Here is a 22,415-nt window from a genome sequence, read left to right on the forward strand (position 1 = left end):
AGATTCTCAGGCCACAGCAATGACCCCTAAACATATGCTCCGTGTGCGGCAAAGTCAGACCACTCGATTGCCTTTGCAGAACAGCACAGACTGCAAACAGATGCCAGTTCCGGAACAGGTCGACCGTTTGTGCTTCCTTCCCTGAGCGTCACGTGATGAAAGAGATAGCAAAGCTTGGCACGTTTCCCGGCTGAGCGATGGCAGGCCAGTGCTGCCGACACACCAGCCCAGCAACGCCCAGGGTTTCACACCCTGGGAGAGCGAGCCGGATAAGTGGGAGAGGCCACAGGAACCAACCAGCTGACCAACCGACCGACCAACCAGTCAACCAGCCAGCCAGCCAACCAACTGACCAACAAACCAATCAACCAACCAACCAGCCAACCAACCGACCAACAAACAAAACAGTCAATCAACCAACCAGCTAACCAACCAGCCAGCCAACCAACAAACCAGCCAGCCAACCAATCAACCAACCAACCAACAAACAAACCAATCAACCAACCAGCCAGCCAACCAGCCAGCCAACCAGCCAACCAACCAACAAACAAACCAATCAACCAGCCAACCAACAAACCAGCCAGCCAACCAACCAATCAACCAGCCAACCAACCAACCAACAAACAAACAAACAAACAAACCAGCCGACCAACCAACCAACAAACAAACCAATCAACCAACCAGCCAGCCAACCAGCCAGCCAACCAACCAGTCGACCATCCAACCAACCAACCAACAAGCTAACCAACAAACCAACCAACCAACCAACCAGCTAACCAGCCAAGTGGTCCCATGGGCAAGAGTCGAGGAAACAGGAGCAGTTTTTCCGGGACAAGAGGGTTCTAAGACAGAAGAGGTATTTGAAACGCTTTACGTGGAGACCTGTCGTGGAGGATTCATGCCATGAGGTGGATGGGAGGTTCGGGTGTCACATCGGCACCGTCGGATGTGACATCCTGGTGTGTCGCTAGGGTGGCTGGAATAACCACTTAACTGGATTGGGGGGGGGGTTACTTTTGTTTTTTGGCTTGACGATACAATATTAGACGATGGTTCGACTCTACACTTTCCTTCCGTTGACGCTGGAAGTTAGCACGTAATCACACCCCTCTTTGCTTCCTGGTTCCAAACTAAGTCAAAAGAATAGAGGCAGATAGAAACGAAAGTGTAATTTCTACTTGTATTCCCGGTCGAGCTAGACTGACGCGTGCATCTTGAGCCCAAAACCAGAAGTAGGCATTCTAGCCACCCACCCTTGCACCTGTCTTTGAGGCCAGCCTGCAGGAGAAGTCGGGGTGCCCATCCAGCCAGCCGCAGAGGGGTATGGCCCTGCCACAGCCTCGTTCGGGTCTAGTAGAGGAATGGCTTCCAGCCCTGTTCCAGGCGGGTCCCACCCAGGTAGGGGAAGGGCTCCATTTCTAGGTGATGAAGGATGGAGGAAGAGGGAGAAACACAGGGTCGAGAAAGAAGCTCGCTGACCCAAATGTCACGGTACGAATGGCGTTCTGGCCTCCTACACAGGGACCTGGTCCTGTGTCAGGGACCATCGCGAAGGCTTCCCATGATCAGGGCCATCTCCTCACATTAGCTCAAGGAAAAACCCTACAAATGGGGTGAGAAACCCAAGGATCGCGGAAGTCCGGCCGTGAGAGCCGGGGCCGGGCTCCAAACCCGGGGTTCCCTGGCTCCACTCTGGGAGAAGGGTCAGTGGGGTCCTCGCGGGCGGCACTTCTGAGGGACGCGCATTTTGGGGGACTCTTCTTCGCCCCTCGGCGCGCGACTCCACTTTAGAAGGAGCTGCGCGTCCCGTGTCTTGTCCCCGGACCCGAGGGACGGGCCCCACAGTGTCGCCTTCCAGGGCGGGCCCTGCGTCTGACGCAGCTGGTGCAAGCCTCGGCCACTTTCGAGCTGGACGACCTCGGAGAACTTCCCCGACCTCGGTTTTTCCATCTGCAAAATGGAAGCGAAAAAATACCTACCGCCAGGTTGGTTTCTCCGTGAAACGTCGGGCGGGACCCGCCCCTCCCAGACGCCATGGACCTCGACTCATTCTTTTTGGCCAGACAACACCTGCGGCCCTAACGCACCAGGGTTTTCGCTCCTGCACGGCACTCCACCCCCTCCCGCCAACACCTGGTTGTGTGTCTTTAACTGAAGGTTCCGCGAGAGGCGGCTTGGAAAAAGAAAGGCCGCCTACCCCGGCCTCCAATGCAGAAGACTCCCTCAGAGGTTGACTCAATCTGCAGGCCCTGGAGAGGGGCGCGGGAGAAGCAGAGAGCACCCCGGGACAGACTGAGCACTTGAACTTGGGGCTCATGCCCACAAATCTCACTTCCTGCTGTGTGTCCCTGTGAATCCCATTTTGTCCCAGAGTTTAGCCCAAGAAGCTCCCACACTGGGGTGTCAGGAAGGAACGAGGTCTTGGCCACGACACCAAGGGGAAGGTCTGGCACACAGCCGGCCACCAGGCAGCCCCCTCTGGTCGCTGGTCGCCGAAGGCCCGGAGTCGAGATGTCGGTGGGCCATCTCCGGCCCGGCCCAGCTCTCTCCAAGGGTCCGGTCCCAGAAACCAGCCTTTCTCTCGTGGTTCCTGTGGGGGCCGAGGCTTCCTCACTCCCCGACACTGAGAGCTAAGTGTGTGTCGCTTACAGAGGAGTGCACGACATACGGACGATCAGCCAAGTGAAGCAGCCCTGGGGACCATTTGCTTCTCCCACAAACCGCCCCCCCCCCCGGCCACCGAGTATGCCGTTTGACAGCTCGACTTAGCTGCACAATTAAACCGCAAGCAGCCCGTTTAGGAATGAGATGCCGAGCCTCCCAGCAGAACGCGGCCAAGGAGCAGACGCACCGGGGCGGTAAACGCTGCAGCAGAGCCTCCCTCCGCGCCCCGGCACGGAGAGGCGGGACGCCTTCCTCGGGAGGTACGGCTGGGGGACGGGGCGCGGGCAGCTGAGGCGTGCCCCCATCACGCCCCTGGACTCGGGGCCTGGATGAACCGCCATCGGAGATGCACGTTTGGCCCAAACCCCGGGCGGGGGTCCCCTGTGTGAGGCCCGGGGCCGCCTCCGGCCTCGTGCCTCCCCTGGGAGCATGGTAACAGGTGGGGATCGGGCCCCTGCCCGCCTCTCCCTCGGCCGGCACCCCGGCCTGGGCACGGCTTGCCCAGCTTTCGGTGGGGGGACCGACACGGAGCTTCCACAAACTGCCGTGTTTCCCGGACTGAAACAAAACGAGCAAACGCAACACTCACGCGAGGACCCGGGGGGACACCCACCCCCCTCTTCTCTGGTCTGCAGCCCCATTTTAAAGGTCGATTCCGCTTTCGAGCTATGAGTCGGGAACTTCAGCAGCGTCCCTGGTGTTGTGAAGCGATCTTCTTGTGCCTGCCTGTGACCGTCTTCTCCTGCCCCCCAGTGGTCACGTCCCCCTCACCCCTCTGGGGGTCCCTCGCCCGGCCCGCGGCAGCCTTCGGCGGGTGACAGCGCTGCCTCACCAGCTCCCATTGCTCGCACTTGATACACGTTTTGTTTAATCCTCACGGAAGAGCCGTAAGAAACTGCGTTCGTCAGGGAAACAGGACCAGCAGGAGATACAGGTATATCAGGAGATGTCTTGTAGGAATTGGCTCGCGCAGTCATGGGGGCCGCGACGTGCCACCGTCTGCCGTCTGCAGCTGGAGACCCAGGAGAGCTGCCCGTGTGGGTCCCCGGCCGAGTCTGCGGCCCGAGAACCGGGGGGCCGATGCCGTTAACTCCAGGAGCCCCGACGTCCGGCGGCGGGAGAAGGCAGACGTCGCAGCTCGAGGAGAGAGAGGACGCCTGCCTTCGTGTGATAGTTGACGCCCACGCAGACGGGCGCCGCCGCCCCCGTGGGGAGGGGACCTGCTTCCCCAGGCCACGAAGCTGGCCTTCACGGCCGCTCCCCGACATAACACGCCGCCTGCTGCCCGGGCGGCGGCCGGCACAGGAAATGACCCGTTGCAGAGGCGTCCCCCTCTGTCCACTGTGTACACGTGAAAGCCGACTCGGGGAGCCGAGGGGACGCGGCGGGCGTGCCCCTCGGCCACCACACAGGCCCGAGTCCTCGCTGCCCTTTCCTGTGGGTTACGCTAGGGTGGTTTTTCTGGTTTTTCTTTGTTTTTTTATCACAACTAGGACACAGGATAAGATCTGAGATTTCAGGAATTGCTTATAACTTTTATCTGGGAGATAATGGACTTTTGGCACAAATACTCCTATAAAAATGAAAATCGAACGGACTGAAGAGCTGTCTTGGGCACAGTGGCCGTTCTCGGGTTTGTTTTCCAGATAAAGCAGGAAAATCGTGGCCACCTTATTCCCCCGTCACGATTCTCAACATAATAGGGGCCCACGTTCTCCCCCGTTCCAACCTCGCAATCAGAGCCGGGGGAAGCTCTGACGTCTCTCCTTTGACCTCCTCGCTAATCAGAAAATTACTTTCCTAGCAAGTGCACAGAGTTAAATAATAACTAGTTACATTTACGACAGCCCACTCCTTGAAAAAACGCTGGCACGGGAGTGAGCCCGTCACACAGCCACAGCAATAACCAGCCCCCGGCCTTCTAAGAGGATTTTCTTATTAAAGGAGCACCGCTGTATATTTTTGGGAACCATTGAAATGTTTCCGACCATACTATTAAAATTTTCCCTTCCGAGGATATTTAATAAGCAAATTGGAAGCAGGACAATGAGAACGCTCTCTGCGGTTCCTTTTTTTTTCCTTCTGGTTGTTACAGGGCTCAGCCGCGACCTTTGCACCCCACGTGACATCTCGCTGGCTGCCTGAGGACATCACCCTCCCTTTGGAGATTCTAAGGAAAAAGCGCTTACGTCTGTTTTGTTAACATTTTTTCTGAGACGTTCCCAAGCCCCAGACGGCGTGTGAAGTATATTTAATTCTCACCCTCGTCCTCACCCGTAATTACTGCAGTAATCCTAGGAAGTAGGCACCATAGCTGTTCATGTTCTACGGATGAGGGAACCGAAGCTTCCAGGGGTTAAGTAACTTACGTGGGACGTGTCCTCTCAGAGGGGACAGATTCGAATGAGAGGCCGCGTCAGCCTGACTCCAGCGTCTGTGGGTTTGATCACTAGATCATCGTGCCTTCCCAATTTCAGAGCGCTATGAGAACAACCTTCCAGCGGGTTAAGTAAAAGTCAGCTTTCTCTGTTCAAGTCCCCGGGCACCCAGCACCTCGCCGGAGGCCCCAGTGGGCGAGAGCCGCCCGGGTTTCTCAGGAAAGGGCCGGGGTTGGCTGACGTGTTCGGTGACTCCGTGCGGAGACTGCTGATGAGGATTCTGGTTAATTAGTTGTGGAATTTTAAAAAGCCGGCAGATGCGCCCCTCTAAAACGCATCCCACCTCCGGAGCCCCGGGGGGAGCCCCGAGCGTGGGCTGAGGCCGTGTGCACTTAGGTTTCCCGATCGAACACTCAGCAGCGTGTCGTGCGAGACGCTGGCCTCGTTCCAGCGCGGATAATCGCATTCTGCTCCGGCTCTCCCCGCAGTCCCGGGCGGGCTCAAGGTCAGCCGTAGCAACCGCAGCTCACGAGCACCTACTGTGCGCCCGCCAGCCTGCTCCCCCGGCAGCATCTCGGCCTCGGTCCCGCCACAGTCTCGCAGAGTCAGTTTCATTTTATCCCCCTGCACGCAGAAACCGAGGCTCGGGGCGAGGTTCGTGACTGGCCCAAGGCCGCGCGAAGCGACGAGGGATTCCAGCTTAGACATGCCAAGCGCCAAAGCCTGTGCTTTTCCCTTTTCCACACCCTCTGTGTGTGGGGGGGTGCAGGGGGGAAGCACGTGATAAAAAACGTCCAAGGATGCAAAAGCTACATGATGCAAAACGGGCTCTGTGCTGACATTTCCTGCTTGGAACCCATCAGTGCATTGGGAGCAACGTGGGGGAGGGTTTTGCCGGCGCACCGAACAGAGGACAGACTGATCTGGCGTGTTTCAAGAAGTCGTCGAGCACAGCGGGTCGGATATTTTTATATACAGTCGGGAGAGCGAGAAGATGTTAGAATATCACGGGGTAACTCTACGTCCTGCCTTCGGCGATCCGAGTTCACACACGCGTGCACACGCACGGAGACCAGTCATCGTGTGTCCGTCCGAGTTCACACACGCGTGCACACGCACGGAGACCAGGCATCGTGTGTCCGTGGTACTGTCTGCCGCAATTCAATACCAGCGTTTTCCCCGTGTCTCACACGTTTTCTAAGGCATTGTTACCGGATTAGCATTTCGCGACGTGCGTCCACTGTGTCACGTAATCGATACAGTCCTGAGGACATGTGGGTCCTTTTCTGTTACTTCGCTGCGTAATACTGGGTTGCACCCTTTGATAGCGTACATCTCCTGCAAATATCTTAACAGCGCGACAAGATCAATTCTAAAGAGTGCCTTCCATAAAGTTTAAACTTAAGTTCGGTCCTAGCACCTTGTGAGAATACATAGCCTGTGCACCGTGGAGAGAACCAGTAACTTCGCGATAAGTCAGAACACCATCGTATTGGGACTTAATCTGTGTTTCTTGGAAATCTAGCGGATTTGGGCATGTTACCAATTTTAGATCTTTCAGGAATGGCTATGCTTTTTCCTCCGTTGTTTTTTTTTTTTATTATTAGGGTGTTTTTTCTTTCTGATTGATACAAACTCTACGTATTAAAGATCTTAAATGTCTGTCTGTTACGTATGGAACACAGTGTTTCTGCATTTTATTTCCCCTCGCGGGCATGTTTCTGTCTCCCGAAACTTTCGCATGTTTACACTGTCACACGCCAAGTGCAAGTTCGCTGTCCCCCTTTGGCGTCGTGGTCATACAGCTGCCCGCGTTCTCAGGAACATGCACGCAGTCAGCCACATTTTAACCTTGTACTCCCTTGAATTATTCCTGTCCTCTTGAGTTAATAACTGGCACAGGTGTGAATGGGGACCCCTGACTCCATTTTTTCCCCAGCGGATTCACTAGTTGTCCCCATAATGCCCCAATGATCCATAATTCCCCAGCCCATTTGAAAGGCCACCTCCACGACGTGCTTTGCAGACAGCTGCGCTTACTTCCGCTTTGGGGTTCTGTTCCGTGAACCCGTCTGTCTCCTCTGAGCTAGAACCACGCTGTGCCAATGACTGTGGCTTCGTAATATGTATTGTGTGTGACATGGCAGGTCCCACCCCGCAATTCTCCCCTCTAATACAATCTCATCTTTAATGTATTCACCCACAAGAAACTTTATCATTGTAATGTCAAATTCAATTTTTTAAATCCTCTTGGGATCGCACTGGAATGACATTTGATTTATAGATTAATTTGAGAAGAATAGATGTCTTTCTCGGATTATGACTTTCCATCCCCCCTCCCATTTATTAAAGCTTTAATTGAACTGTCTATAGAGCGTGGAATGAAATTAACTATTAATCGTGTTAGCAGGCGCCTTCATCTTGCTGAGCTCAGTGAGCCTCCCAGTCCGGAGGTCGCCGGCACGGGCGACCTGGGTTTGTGTCCCGGGTTCCCAGGCAGCACTGTGGGTCTTGGGCAGGTCACTTCTAGGTGCCAAATTCCCACCACCTGGGGCTCCTGCAATGCAGTTTGAGATAGCCCGGCTCTCAAGGGTACGTGTCTAATTAGCAATGAACGTTGAGTTTACCAAGTTTTTTCTTTTGACCCAATCCTGCCCTGAATTGTGACGCTGTAGTAGGTTTGTCATGATACGGACCTCGCTGGGACGTGGCAGCTTCACTTTTAATGAATTGAGCTGTGGTAGATGTTACGCTTCGTCTCGGCTGGTCAGTTTCTCGTGAGAGGGCCCGTCCACGCGTCGGCCTGCGCGGACCAGTAAGCCTGCCTGCCGGGGCTCTGGAAGGCGTGGGAGGTGGCTCATCCCCGCTTCACGGCACCGGTGCCTGGGGCCGGCCGGCTCAGGGGCCCCAGGGCATAGCTCCCCGCCTTTGCCCCAGTCGGAGCGGGGCGGGGACCTGGCCGTAGGGGTCAGAGGCCCTGCAGATCCGGCCTCCGCTCCGCGAGGCCCCCAGCGTGGCCCCTGCGTCTCCCGCCCCTCCCCCCTCACCGGGGTCCCTGGTGCCTCCAGTTCCACATGGCTACCTTTCCCCGCGGCCTCGGCTTTCTCTTCTAAGCCCAGCGCCCCTCCTCTGTCAGCCCCCCTCCTCCCGAAAGCACGTCTCCGCGTGTCTGCCGCCCGCTCTTCATTCCGTCTCTCCATGTTCCGACTTTCCACCTTTTACCCGCCTGCCACCAGGTGCGTGCTGGCCCCGGGGGGCGGGGAGGGGGCACGGTGAGCCCTGCGTTCGATGCGCCACGTTATCCGGAGTACCGCTGTGACGTGGTCCACTTCGCCACAGGTCACGCCTCTGCCTCGGACTCTGCTTCCCCCCGAGGCAACGTCGTGACTCCAGCTTGCCTTAGACGGGCATTTCCTGGTGTAGCCAAACCTCTCCGTTTTCACGTGGGTCCTTCCCGCCCCGGGTTCTGGGGTGAACCTGCCGACACGCACGTGACTAGGTTTCATCTTACAAGGAGGAACCTTTATCGTTGCCCTCGAAAAACGATGTCAGTTAGCCCGCGTCTGATCGTTTTTAATATTAACACTCGCTTCCACACTTTTTCTACCATTTTGCTAATTTTTTTCCTGCTTTCCTTTCCATTCTTCTCTCTTGTTATATGAAGCGCATTTTCTTTGCTTCTTTATTTTCCAGTATTTTGGGAAACGTGTGTCCTGTTTTTGAGTCTTCATTTTACAGTTCTCCGAGGCGTGCGGGAGTCGGCACCACCTTCTGGGAAAGAATCCCGGTCCTTCCGCTCTGCCTCTCCTAATTTAATCTGAGGTGTTGGATTCGATTGATCGAATTATCGATTTTTTTCCAGTTTTGTTGAAGTGTAAATTATTAATTTTTTTGTATCTTCTTTCCAAAGAAAAATCTCGATACGAGAAGCTGAAACACTAACTATGTGGACTCGGAGCTCTTCCCTCGGTCCCGATCACTGTCCTCCGAGGCACAGCCTCCCGGTTCGCAGGTTCTTCCCCGGCATCTCGTAGCTCATCGCTTTTATTGTCAAGGAAATTTTCCGAGAGCAGGTGGGGTGCTTTTCAAGCCGTCGCGTGTCTCCTAATGCTTTGCTTCTGCCTTTGCAAGCAAACTGGCTAAGTACTAAGTACTGGGGGCTCCAGACTTTACTTCTGCAAAACTCTATGGATAGTCTGTGTTTCTCTAGCATTTAATTATGCTACAAAGTTCTCTTAATGCTCGTATTTGTAGAGGAACTGTTTTCTTGGTGCTAGCCATCCTGGGTATCGATAATACCCATAGAACTTTTGCATTTTACATGTAATTTAAAATGTTTTCTCTGATGCGTGTTTGTATAGATAGAGGATGGATGGATGGATGGATGGACGGACAGACAGGTGGGTGGATGGATGATGAATAGAAGGATAGATGGATGGATGGACAAACGGATGGACAGTGGATAGATGGGTGGGTGTGTGGATGGATGATGAGTGGATGGATGGATGGATGGACGGACAGGTGTGTGGATGGATGGATGGATGGACGGATGGACAGGTGGATGGATGTATGGTGGGTGGATGGATGATGGATGTAGGTTTTATTTTGTTCAGCCTAAACTGGACTTTTTGATGTGCCCAAATAGCCATCTCCTGTCTCTGGAAATGTCTCTCCAAGGAAAGCGTCGCCTGTAGCTCCGTCCGTCTGGGTGTAGATTTCGTCAGCGGCATCGCAGACCGCACGTCGCCTGCGACCGCTCTGTCTTCCCCGTCGCCGTCTCGCCTGTCAGGCCAGCCTCGTGGACCTTTGCTTGGGAGGCCACGATCAGGCTGCCCTGGTTTTCGCCCCCCTCGGTTCTGCTCTCGGCGCGCTTCGCCGAGGCCCCAGATTTTCCGCGGCGGCACCTCGCGTCACCCACCCCGGTGTGTCGTGCCCATTGTCTTTGCGCGGCACCCTCCGGGCTTTCACGGGTGCCTGCGCTCGCCTCTCGACCTCCTGCTCCAACGTCGCCTCGGGATTCCTCCGACCGCTCAGCCCCCTCGTTAGACTGGCCTCTTCCTTCCCCCCAGGTTGCGATTACATATTTATTTATTTGCCCGTTTTATCCTCCGCTGGATGAGAGGCTCATGCGGGCGAGGGCTAGCCCTGTCTTCTTTAGGGCCCTGACTCCGGCGCCTCGCACGATGGCCGGCGAAAAGCAGGTGCTTAGTAATTCCTTGTCGGATCAGTGTATGTCCACATCACTCTGGCTGGGTTCCTTGTGGCCCTATTCACGATGTTTTGAGCCAGAGGTTTGTCGATTTCTGTTATCGAAGGGTCGCTTCCTCTTTTTACCACATTCACGTACCACTTCTACCATTATTTACTTAGTATCTGTCTTTAGGTCAATTCGCATTTCCTACGTTCGCTTCATCTTTAAGCCTCATCCCAGGTAACAAAATCTGCTAGATAAAGGTGATGTCCAGGCTCCAGTTTTCTAAAATACATTCGAATAACCGCATAGCTGTAAAAAAAAAAAAAAAAAAAAAAAAGTGACTTTAGCCATGAATCAGTCGCACGGCATGGGCGGTACGTGACCGCGCTCTGGGAAACACCTTCTGAAGAATCAGCCGGCCGCGCCGCCCCCGGGAGCCCAGGCCTGCTGGTGCCAGGGCTTGGGTTCCGTCCCCCGCCATTCGTGTGGTGAGCACGAGTCACTCCTTTTCGGCTGCCCGCGATGGGATGGCTCAGCGACAAGGGCCGACGATGCCGCAGTCCGCGAGGAAGACGCCGTCCCTTCCCGCTGGGGCTCGCAGACTCCCCGGGAAGAAAGGCCGTGGATGAACTGACACGCAAGCTAATCACAGCTCGCGCGCGGGGCTCCGAGGGAAACGAGCCGCGGCGTTTGGAGAAGACGCGAGGATGAGGAGGACGGAGCCGCGGGACGATCCAGGGGCAAGTGCTCCAGGCAGAGCGAGCAGCGGAGGCCTGGGGACAGCAAGGACAGGGCTGGGACTCCGGGCCGTCCGCCAGCTCGTCTCGCGGGACCCCGAAGGCCTTCCGGAGCCGAAACGCGGAGCCGGGCCGTTCCGCACCAGCGCCTGGACGAGCGTCCAGGTTTTGCAGGCGGGGCTTGGGCCTCGCAGAAGTCTCGTCGCCACAGCACCCACACACGTGGCTGGGCGCGGCGGCGGCCGGGGTGGTCCGCGAGCAGCCGGCTTCCCGTGCTCCCCCCGGCCGCACTGCCCCCTGCTCTCCCTGCTCCCGGCACCATCGGCGAGCCGGCCTGCTGAGCCTTCGCAGCCACGGGGCTTCCTGGCTTCCGACGCACCTGCCCGTGCGGGAGACGAAATGGAAAGGACCCCGCCAGTGGCCAATGGCTCCCAGGGGATGACGGCGGGCAGGCGGGCAGCGGTCCCTCCCACAGCCGCAGCGGGATGACCGCCCACTGGGGCCCTGTTGAGCTGCCGGAGTGGGGCCACCTTCCCTCGAAACCTGCCAGTCCCGGGGGACTCTGGGGTGGGAGACTGGCTCTCGGTGTTAAAAAGTCAACTCTCTGACTCATCCGGTCACTGGGCAGGGAGTTGGCAGACCGGAGGGGACCAACGGGTCCTTAGGGTGGATCCCGGTGCGGGTGCAGGGTGGCGGCGCCCGTGGGCACCGCGGCAGGGGACACGGGGAGGTGGCGGTGCACAGACGGGGAGACCGGCATGGGAGGCCGCCGGGTGACCAGCTCCACCCTCAGCCCGGGCCGGCCAGCGTGGGGACGCTGTGCACCGGCAGCAGGAGAGTGGGGACCTTCCCTTCTTCCGGTTCCCGTATTCTCTAGGGAGTGTGACGGGAGCTCGTTCGCCGAGAGGGGCAGGAGTGGGCAGGCTCGGTCACTCGCAGAGAGCGGGAAGGGTCGGAAACGGTCGCTGTGCCGAGAGGCAGAGCGAACTGGCCCGAGGAACGTAGTGGCATCACCAGCGGGGCCGAGGCCGCCCTGGGGGTGGCCGCAGAGCCAGCCTGGCGGGTCTAGGTGCTCTCCAGCAGCCCTCCCCCCCTTGGATTTGGGGGACCGCGGGGGCGTGAAGAGCCCCCAAGCCACTCTGGAACCGTCGCTGGTAGCCCATCTTGCTTTCCGGATGGCGATAGCGTGGGGGGGGGGGTGGAGGGCGTCACACAGACTGGGTGCTGCAGAGTGGAGCCCGGCTGGAGAAAGGCTGGACCCGCTGCGCCCTGCAGCCCTGGCCGTGGGGCGGGGGCCGCGGCAGTCCGAGCAGGCTGCGACGGGTGTCAGATGCGACGGGGTAGCAGGTTCCCGGCCGGATTTGCGTATAGACCAGACGTGGGGGCGGCGGGGCCGTCGCCTGAGACATGAGAAGTGGGCTGAGGCCCCGGGCACCGCGGAGAGCTGCGGCGTCGAGGCGGGTACCCGGGGCGCTGCCCCGGAGGGCGACGGGGTGGAGGCGGGTGCCACAGGCTGGGGATGGGCACGAGGAGCCTGGGAGCTGTATTTCTAGAACTCCGGGCAGAAAAGGAGCTATGTAAGGCTATAGCAGGAAAGGGAGAGGGATGGGTGACTGTCTTTCTGAAAATCAAAGACTTAAACCACACAGAGTCAACGTCTGTGCTGTGTGTCTGAAAGTTGCTAGGAGAATAAATCTTAAAAGTTCTCATCGCGAGGAAAAAAAATTTTGTGATGGATGATTACTTCCCAGTATGTGCAAGTATCAAATTATGATGTTGTACACTCGCAACTGATGTGTTACATATCAATTACATATCAATCAATAAATAAACCAAAAAGAAACAGAAACACTAAATTAAGTCGAGAAGGAGGAGCCGCAGATGCCTGGGTACCGTGCCTAACGGTTTCCGTGGGACCGTCCCACGTTTAGGCCGCGTGACAGCCGGGCGACGTCCCCATCATCACCAGCCACTGCCATGACAGTGCCAGGGCCGGGAAGTGGAAAAGCTGGCCTCTGCGCAGCGTGCCCTGGGCCCAGTCACCCCCAGTTCCTTCCCTAACGTCAACAGCCAGCCCCGTTTAACGCACCAAACGCCCACCGACTGTGCTCCAGGGCGGAGGACCCGGCTGCTCAGCTAGGTCCAGGCAGCGGGGTGGCCGGGGGCAGGCGGGGTCCCCTGGTGCAGGTGGCCAGCCTCACAGGTGCTGGTGGAAATGTGGGGCCTCCTCCCTGCAGCTGGGGAATCTGCATTTCAAAAGGACCCTAGGCCTCTCCCGTGGAGAGTGCTTGAAGCTCTACTGAAGGGACCCCCTCCAGGGAAGGGGGGTCTGAAGTGTGGGCAGCTCAGCCCAGACAGAGAAAGAGGGGGAGCGATCCCAGGGACCCCCGATAGTGTCCGCATGGTCCCACCGAGGGTGCCTGAGGAACTGAGGTCCGGTTGTCTGGACGGTGACCGGAGCTGTGCATGCGGCAGCAGAAGCCGTTTGCCCATCCCCATGTCCGGCCCCCCCTCCTCCCTCCTTCCTCCTTCCCAGGGCTTCCTGGGGGCGGGGTGGGGGGGCTCTGTCCTGTCCCCCGCGCCCTCCCTCGCCCTCCCTCGCTCCCCGGCTCCTCCAGACGGCTTCCTCCCCTGAGGCCAGCAGCTGCTTCCACATGGGCCCTTCCCCCAGTGGAGACTCTTAAACATCGTTTCTCATTAGCTTTTTTTTTTTTTTTTTTAACTACGAAGAATACAGGCTCATGGCAAAGAAAATCAGCCCAGTGAGTGGAAAGGTAAAGGTGTAGATAAAGTCCCGATCTCTGCCACCTGCATGCCAGGTCCCCGGTCATCCTCCAGAGGCGATCGGGTCGCGGTGGGAGCCCGTTCGGCTCGCGGCTTCGCAGCTCGCTCTGCGCTCGAGGAGACATCTCCGTCACTGACATAGACCCACCTCGCTGTGCACCAGCCACGTGACGGCCCGGGCCTGGCCTCGCTGTGCCGTATCTAACCAGCGTCCTCTGCAGGTCGCCTCTGGCCCTTTCCATCACGAACAGTGCTCAGTGGTTAGGTCAGCGGCAGCTGCCGTGACCCACTAACCCCGACGTGAAGGTGGGTTCCTCGCTCACCACGGCCCAAGGGCGTTGGTTTCCCAGCGGGAAGCGGTCTTCTGTTTTCGGACTGGCCAGCCTTCTGCGGCCAGAGTTCTCCGCGTTCAGCGGACTGAAAAGACAGTGGGGCGGTCAGCCCGCCTCGCGGGCGCCCTGGCCTGGAGGTGACGCCCTGCGCCTCCACTCACTGCCCGCGGCTCGGGCAGCCGCACGGCCCGCCCGGCGCAGGGGTGGCCGGGAAACGCGGGGCCCGCCTCTGCCGCAGACGCTGCGCCGGGCCAGGCACACGGTCGTCACGTGCGGCGCCAAGAGCCCTCCAGAGGCGGGACTGCGGGTCACAGGGCGTGTGCACGCTGCGGGGCAGACGGCAGAGCCGCCACCCGCTGGCGCCGTGGCCCACGCCGGGGCGCGCGCAGGGCGCCGGGCTGGCCAGCCACAGCCGGCGCGGTTCTCCCGGTGCGCCTCCGGGGCCGGCGGGCAGATGGCAGTCAGCGTCGGGCACGACGTGCCTTGAAGAGGGACGGAGTCCTGTCCCTGTGTCCCTCTTCCGTTCGTGGCCCTTTCGCGTCCCATCCTCCCAGCTGGACCTCTTTCTCTCGGTGACGTGCGAGCGCTTTGAAAACGTAGACTCAAAAACGTGGATATGTATGAAGTCGCCCTTTGTTTCTCTCGCAGGCTGCAAATATTTTGCCAGCGACTCGCTTTCCTCTGGCTCACGGTGTTCTTCCAGCCGGACACGTGCGTTTGCCACGGAGCCCCACTCCTCAGGGCCCGCCGCGGCTTCCGCCTCGTGCCCAGAAAGGCTGTCCTCGCGCCAAGACTGGTTTTATGTTCTCACGGTTCCTCCTGGTGCTGGAGTCTCGCTCGAATCCAAACTTCGCAATGCGCTGTGTTGCTCTGGCGACGGGCTACAGCTCTGAGTGTCCCGGCTTCTCCAGCCCACGGACGGGCCCCGTGAGCGCGCCCGCCTCGTGGGGCCAGCGTGAGGACAGAGCAGGGCGGCTGGCCCACAGGGCTGAGCACGTCCGGCCCGGCCGCTGCCGACCAGTGTTAGCGAGTGGCCACGTCCAGGCGTCCGCGGCCACGTGTTGGTCGGCTGGGGCGGCCGCAACAGACCGAGGGGCTGAACAACAGCTTCGTGTCTCACAGTCTGGGGGGTGGGAGTCCAAGGCCAGGGTGCCGGCCCGTGCGGCTCTTGGTGGGGACACAGCTCCCGGTTTCAAGGCCAGCGTCGTGCCTTGTCCTCGGGCGGTGGGGAGAGACCGTCTCTCTCCTGTCCTTTCCTAAGCCCGTTCCTGAGAGCTCCTGCCTCGTCACCTCGTCGCCGCCCACGGGCCCTGCCTCCCAGTGCCGTCGCCACGGGGGCGAGGGCACCAGGGTGCGGATCCGGGGGGGCAGACGTTCAGGCCCGAGCGGACGTGTGTGCGGATCCGGGGGGGCAGACGTTCAGGCCCGAGCGGGCGGCGTGTGTGGCCGGTGAGGGCCGCGTGCTTGTTTTCTCAAAGACAGACACCGCGAAGATTTATTTAACGCACCGCACGCCGCACAGCGACCGCCGCGGACAAGTCCGTCTGCAGGTCCGCGCCCTCACGGAGCTGCCGTCTTCCCAGGCCTGGTCTCAGCGGGACGCTTAGAGCAGCTTCTGTGTCCCAGGCTGCGTTCTCACTCAGACATGCATCTGAGTCATTCGTCTTATATGTGAAAGTTCATCCCCTTTGGCCGGCATCGTGCCACCTGCCCACACCCCAGCCCGTGGTGACCAGGACCCGGGTGGTCACGGGCCAGGTAAGGAGTCACGCGGGCCCTGTCAAGGCCGTCGCCCCGCGAGCAGTGAGGAACTTCCGACGGGCTGTCCCTTAGTGCTTCGCTCCTGCGTGACGCTGCTGCGGGCGCCCGGGGCTGTGGCCTCAGAAAGAAGGGGTGCCCGCGTCTCCCCTCAGCCTGACCCCTGACCGAGGGAAGGGAGGGGTCCCCGCGTCTCCGCTCGCCTGACCGGGGGAAGTGGCCCCATGCGGCGCCCACACTCGGCCCCGCGCGTGAGGGGTTCGCTTCCAGAGTGGGGTTCGTTTCCAGAGGTGGTTTCTCGCAGCAGGTCCTTCCATCCTCTTCCGCTCCTAATTATCCCCCTGGAGACGCCAAGGGTTCTCAAGGGGACTGGCTGCCCGCCTAGGAGCTGAAGTCACCACAGACCCAAACACACGCCCGGGGTTTACAGATCCAGCAGAAAACGCAGCCTTCCAGCGAGCCCGTGGGTAACCGCCGGAGGTGCCGGCTCCGGACGCCCCCGGGGGGCCCTGCCGGCCAGGCTCCCGCCTGCTCCCCCACGCTCAGGACGTCCCCCGGTGTGGACGGGGTGGCCGCGGGCACTGGCTCTGCCCGACCGGGTGGGGCAGAAATGCCATTTCCAAGCCGACAGGAGGAGTATTTAGGGATTTTTATTTGGCGGGGGCCACAGGAAGTCCGTGGGTTTTCTCGCAGGAAGAGGATAAGACTGCAGACTTCGGGGGCCCGGGAAGGGGCGCGCGGCCCGTGGGCGCACGCCGATGTGCCGCCTCCTCGCCGGGCCGGGTCGAAGCCCGACGCCTTCCCTTCGGCTTGTCGCGACCGCAGCCCCACTACGGCTGACGACACCGCTGCGGCCGAGAGAGGCTCCCACCCCCCCCACCCCGTTCTCCCGGAGCTGCCACTCTGGCCGGGGCCAGGGGCGGCGGCCGCAGGCGGGGCCGTAGGCGCACCCCCCAGCACGCCGCGTCCGAGACGGCGATGACCGCGTCTGCCGTGCACTCCCAAGCTGCTCCGCTCACGGGAGAGAGCGCGACAGAAACGGAGGTGCCTGGGCTGCTCCCCAGCCCCACTGCGTCCCGAGGCGCGCCCTGGCCGACCTTCTGGGCGACCCTTGTGAGGCTGCGCGGCTGCAGGAACAGGCCGTCCGCAGCAGTGCCGCCCGCCGGTGCGGCCCGGAGCTCCACGACGGCAGGTGCCCGGAGCGCCTGCCTTCGTGAGTCTGGCATGGGGCCCGGGCATCGACGCACCTCTGGGCGGCCCCAGGGTGCGGCACGGCTGGCCCGCCGCCCCTTCCCAGCCACCCTGCAGGTGACCACAGCCCCACCTCTCCCCGCCCCGGGACCATCTGCTGAATCCTTTCTCCGCCCAAAGCCAGAAGCCAAGAAATGGCCGGACTTCGCAAACTGACCCCGATCACCTCTGGGGACCGAACCTGCCTTCGACCCTGGATGTTTTCTCGGTTTGCTGGGCACCCGTGGTGTGCCGGGTTCTCGGGTTATCGTGCAAGGAAGGCAAAAGCGAACAAGAAACTCCCCACTGCCGGCGTAAACGAAGCGTGGCGGGGAGGGGCACAGGACCGCGCCCCTGGTAGCCGGATACACGGACACAGGGAGGCCGGGGCGTTGCAGGAGGGGTTCGCAGGGGGTGTGGCTTTGGGTTCAGATTCAGAAAAGTGAATGAATGTTCGTCCACCAGGGAGAGGGAGACGAGAGAGATGATCCAGTCTTAAAAACATAAAACCAAAAACACTCGGCGAGTGCCCAGCGCGTGGAGGAGGGATTTTGTGTTCCGCGCGGCGTGAGCACCGGGGGCGCCAGGCAGGGGGCGCCAGGGATTTGCTTCCGGAAGGTGAGCGGTGGCCTCGAGTGCCAAGCGGAGGAACATGGGCTCTGTTCAGAAGAGTGACCGACGGCTGACGAGGCTGGATTTGCTCTGGAAAGATTCCCCCGGCGGACACAGAATGCGCCCCGAGGTCGAGACAGGTCTGTGCTCTGAGGAGCGGAAGGCGAGGGCCGCGCGGGGAGACGGGAGAAGCCGGGGAGGCAAAGGTCAGAGGATGCGGGGCGGCGGGCGCGGGAGGGGCTCGGATGGCAGGCCTTGTGCCCCGTGCGCGGGTTCACGGCATGTCATCCGCGAAACAGCAAGAGAGACAGCTCGGTCCGGGGAGGAATCAGCGCGGTCGGGGCCAGGCACGGTCCACGGGGTCGCGCCGGCAGCGCCCAGGTGCTGGGGAGAGGCTGGCGAGGGACCGGGTCGCCCAGCGAGGCCACGTGGAAGGGGGAGAGGGGGCCGACGTGCGGCCCAGAGGGGTGAGGAGAGACTCGAGAATCTGGAAAGGGGGCGAGAGCTTCCACGCTGGCTCGAGCGGGGTGTCGGCTTCCTTGAACCCTCAGAAACGCTGATGGAGGCCTTCCCTGTGCCGGGGGCTGTGGCGGACTCTGGACATATGGGCGCAAAGGAGACGCACCCCGCCCCGCCCACAGGGGCTTTGTGACCGAGGGAGGCGCGAGGCTCCGAAGGTCGGTCGTTGGAATGGGTCAGAACCCTCCAGGCCGGCAACGGAGGTGTTCGTCGGGGCTCCCGGCCGAAGCGTGCGGCTCCGTAGACAAACGAGCTTGCGAGACGCCACCCTCTTCACTCTCTCGTGCATGATTTCTAGCGCGTTAAACGGTTTTGCAGAGGAGCCTGTCTAACGGCTCGTCAGGCTAACTACTCCGTGCTGGAGACCCACAGAGCCTGGAGAGTCCGCGCGTTTAAACGCACTGTCACGCTTCTGGGAGTTGGTCTCCTTACGTCACGGAGGCCAACGCCTCGTGTGCCAAGGCCGTAACCTAACAGCCGGATTTCTGAGACAATCTGGCCAAAGAATTCTATCAAGTGCCCCTGTAACCGTTTGTTAATAATGATGTCCACTAAAAAATAATAATAATAATAATAATAACGGCTACTCAGCATTGATAAATACCACTGAAATGCCCAGCTCACGAAGGTTCATTACAGACTTGGGCCCGACAGCAAAGTGTCGGCCGCATCAGCCTTTCCGCCACACAGCGACTCGGGAGGGCCGAGGGGGTAAAGGGCAGGTCGCAGGGAGGCGGCAGCACAGGGGGACAGGGGCCCCCCGCCTGCCTGCGCCCCGAGGCCAGCGGGAGGGGGGCGGGCTGCGTGCAGGCAGCTTCGGGTGGGTGGTAGTCACCTGAAGGGTCGGCGGTTTCCTGCCCTGCCGCCCGGCCACCCGGAGGCAGAGTCAGAAACCCTCGTGGGTGGGGAGGCCGCACGATTAGAGCCTGGCAGAGCGAGTGACACGAGGAAGGTGGTGATCGCGCCGGCGGCGGAGGAGGAGGAGGAGGAGGAGGAGGAGGAGGAGGAGGAAGGAGCAGCTACTGGAGTGACCGTTCGCTGGGTCCAGAGATGGCCTGAAGACGGTGAAGTCGAGGCGATCACGGACACACCTGAGGATCGAGCAGAACGAGTCCGCGGCTGTGGCTCGTGCAGAAAGAACGGAGGCGGTCGCCCGCCGTGGCTTCTCGGCGTTCCCCGGCTCGCGGCACATTGCCGCCTGCGCTGCGTCCCCCTTCCCAGGCCCTTCGTCTCTGCCCACCTCCTCTCCCCAGGACTCGGGGCCCACCCTAGCCCGGGAGGAGCTCCTCTCAAGAGCCTCGACCTGCATCTGCAGAGACCCTGTGTCCAGACGAGGTCGCACGTACAGGCTCTGGGCGGACGAGCTTTGCACAGCCCTCGAGTGGGATGTCGGGGTGAGCTGTCACAGGTCCAGGGCGATTCCCGTGACAAGCCCCCAGGGGGGCGGGGCTGAGGGCTGCTGAGAGGGAAGAGAAGGTGGAGATACTTGGCCCCAGAACCGGGAGGCTGAGCAGGGACGCCGGGGGCCCCGGGAACCAGCGAAACCCGAGGCCGACTGCTGGGGGGCGGCACACGTCGCCGGGCGTCAGAGCAGTCCGCTGGTGATTCTCAGCTCTGCCTTCCGTCTGAGCGACCTGCCGAGCGAGCAGAAGCCCCCGCCCCCAGGGAGTGTTCGCCAGTTGGCCCGGGATGCGGCCCGGACATCTGTATTTTAAAAAAATTCCTCCGGTGGTCTAAGGGGCATCCGGGATTAAGAAAAACGGGTTTTGGATAAAACGCGACCTTCGGAGAGGCGTGGCGTCGGGGCCCGGGGCGTGCTCCTTCACACCGACTTCAGGACGCAGGAGAAGACGCAGCGCTCACTTCTAAAACCTGCTATGCCTACAGAACGAGCCCCCCCGCCCCCCCCACACCCACACACACAGAGATATTCTTACCACACTCGGAGAAGCGTCTTTCTCCAGAACAGCACTCGGTGGCGCCCTCTGTCGAATGTGCAATAAACGCGTTCGCGGTGTCGCGCGGCGTCAGAGGTTACACAAGGAGCGGTCCTCCGTTGTCCTCGACTTCCCGCTCTGCTCCCGTCCCCTCCCCGCGCCACCTTCCTCAGGGCCTCGGCGTCCCTTCCGGGCTAAGCGCCTGGCCTTCTCCACTCACCCTTCGTCCCCGACGCCGTTAACCGGCCAGAGCATCGCGCGGCTCGCCCTTGCCGAGCGACATGCAGGTCGTTTCCTTTCCCGAAGCAAATCCGTTAAAGGCCAAAAAATAAAACCAGCAGGAGTGGAAGTGGGTTCCCCCCGAGCGTCGCGAGGACTGGAGGGGCCGCGACTCGGGGGCCAGGCGCGGGGGGCCAGGCGCCCCACCTGACCGTGTGCTGCTTCTGCCCGCAGGAGCCTGATGCCGCGGACAGTGGGCGGCCAGATCACGCTGGAGAAGACGCCCAGCTACTTTGTCACCCAGGAGGCCCCGCGGCGCATCTTCAACATGTCCCGCGACACGAAGCTGATCGTGGTGGTGCGGAACCCCGTGACGCGCGCCATCTCCGACTACACGCAGACGCTGTCCAAGAAGCCGGACATCCCCACCTTCGAGGGCCTGTCCTTCCGCAACCGCACGCTGGGCCTGGTGGACGCGTCCTGGAACGCCATCCGCATCGGGCTGTACGCGCTGCACCTGGAGAGCTGGCTGCGCTACTTCCCGCTGGCCCAGATGCTCTTCGTGAGCGGCGAGCGGCTCATCGTGGACCCCGCCGGCGAGATGGGGCGCGTGCAGGACTTCCTGGGCGTCAAGAGGCTCATCACCGACAAGCACTTCTACTTCAACAAGACCAAGGGGTTCCCCTGCCTGAAAAAGACCGCGTCCAGCCTTCTGCCCCGGTGCCTGGGCAAGTCCAAAGGCAGAACTCACGTGCAGATCGACCCCGAGGTCATAGACCAGCTCCGGGAGTTTTACAGACCTTACAACATCAAGTTTTACGAAGCCGTGGGGCAGGACTTCCGGTGGGAGTGAGCCGCCCGGCCCGCCGGGGTGCGGGGGCGGCCCTGCCGGTCTCTCCCAGGGGTGGTTCCTGGAGCCTCGGCTGCCCTCCCCCGAGCAAACCCAGGCTCCAGCCCCTTGCCTATCTTGCGTCCCAGCACCCTGGGACCAGGAAGCCCGGCCAGGGCCAAGAGACTGGGGGACCCTGCCACCAGCTGTCCCCCCTCTGTCCGGTCAGTTCCGATCCGTTGCCCTTCGGCCCATGAGAGGCCTTGGGAAGCCGCTTTCCGAAGCGTGGACCGGCCAGCGGACGATGGATGTTACAATGGCCACAGCTGGCTTTGTCGCTGTGAGCACAGCCGCCCGACCCCGTCCCCACCCGACCCAGGGAGGGCTTGTTAATTCCGAGCGGCATGCACCCCTCTGAGCTTGCCCTCCTGAGCGGCCCTGGGTGGGGGGCGGACACCGCCCTCGCCCCCGTCCTCCTGGTCCTCCTGGCCGGCAGGACGCGCAGGGCCAGAAGCGCCCCCGCCACCCGCACCAGGCCCTTGGGTGGGAGGCGCTGGGCTCTGCTCGGCCCGAAGGGTGACTGTCTGAAACCCACTCAGTGACGCCCCCTGCCCCCCACGGACAAAAGCACACACTTCCGCTGTTACGGGTACTTGCCTCACGCGAGCCTTCATGTTCAGCATGCCGCCACATCATGCCTGTCCACGTGAAATAAATCTGGCTCCCTCGTGTCCTTAGCCCTCGGCTTTTCTCTGTGGGTCAGGCCTGAGCTTGGCAGAACTCACGTGCAGATCGACCCCGAGGTCATAGACCAGCTCCGGGGTCATAGACCACCCCCTCAGCTCCCGTGGGGGCGGCCGGGGGGGGGGGGGGGGGGGGGGGCGCAGGGACAGCGGGGTGCGGAGCGAGGGGGCGGAGGCGGGAAGGAGGTCCCTGCTGGGCTGCACCTGCGGGGTCGAAGCCCTAAGTCTGACTGTCCCAGCCCCCTGCCTCAGCTTTTCACCTCGAGTGCCGAAACCCACCGGGGCGAGGGGCATCAGACGTGTTTCGTTTGACCAGCGCAATGGTTTGAAGTAATTTCCAAATTTAAAATTTGGGAGGGTTTTATAAAAATGTAAATATATAGATTTTCAGGTTGAAAAAAAAAAACAGGCGGCTTACGCCACTGAGCCAGCCCTCCAGCTTGGCGACAGGTGGCTGCCGCCTCGGGTGGGCCGGCACC

General features: G+C 60.7%; 1 protein-coding gene across 1 annotated transcript in view; it reads left to right on the forward strand.

The window, feature by feature from the left end:
• Nucleotides 1-21,921, forward strand: part of HS3ST2 (heparan sulfate-glucosamine 3-sulfotransferase 2) — a 63,781-nt gene extending 41,860 nt beyond the window's left edge. The window contains exon 2 of the mRNA XM_016155521.2: nucleotides 20,599-21,921. Within this exon, the coding sequence (XP_016011007.2) occupies nucleotides 20,599-21,217 (619 nt within the window). The 3' untranslated portion in view covers nucleotides 21,218-21,921. The remainder of the gene's footprint in view (nucleotides 1-20,598) is intronic.
• The last annotated feature ends 494 nt before the right edge of the window (nucleotides 21,922-22,415 follow it).

Source organism: Rousettus aegyptiacus, unplaced genomic scaffold (genome assembly GCF_014176215.1).
Source record: "Rousettus aegyptiacus isolate mRouAeg1 unplaced genomic scaffold, mRouAeg1.p scaffold_m13_p_8, whole genome shotgun sequence".
NCBI lineage: Eukaryota > Metazoa > Chordata > Mammalia > Chiroptera > Pteropodidae > Rousettus > Rousettus aegyptiacus.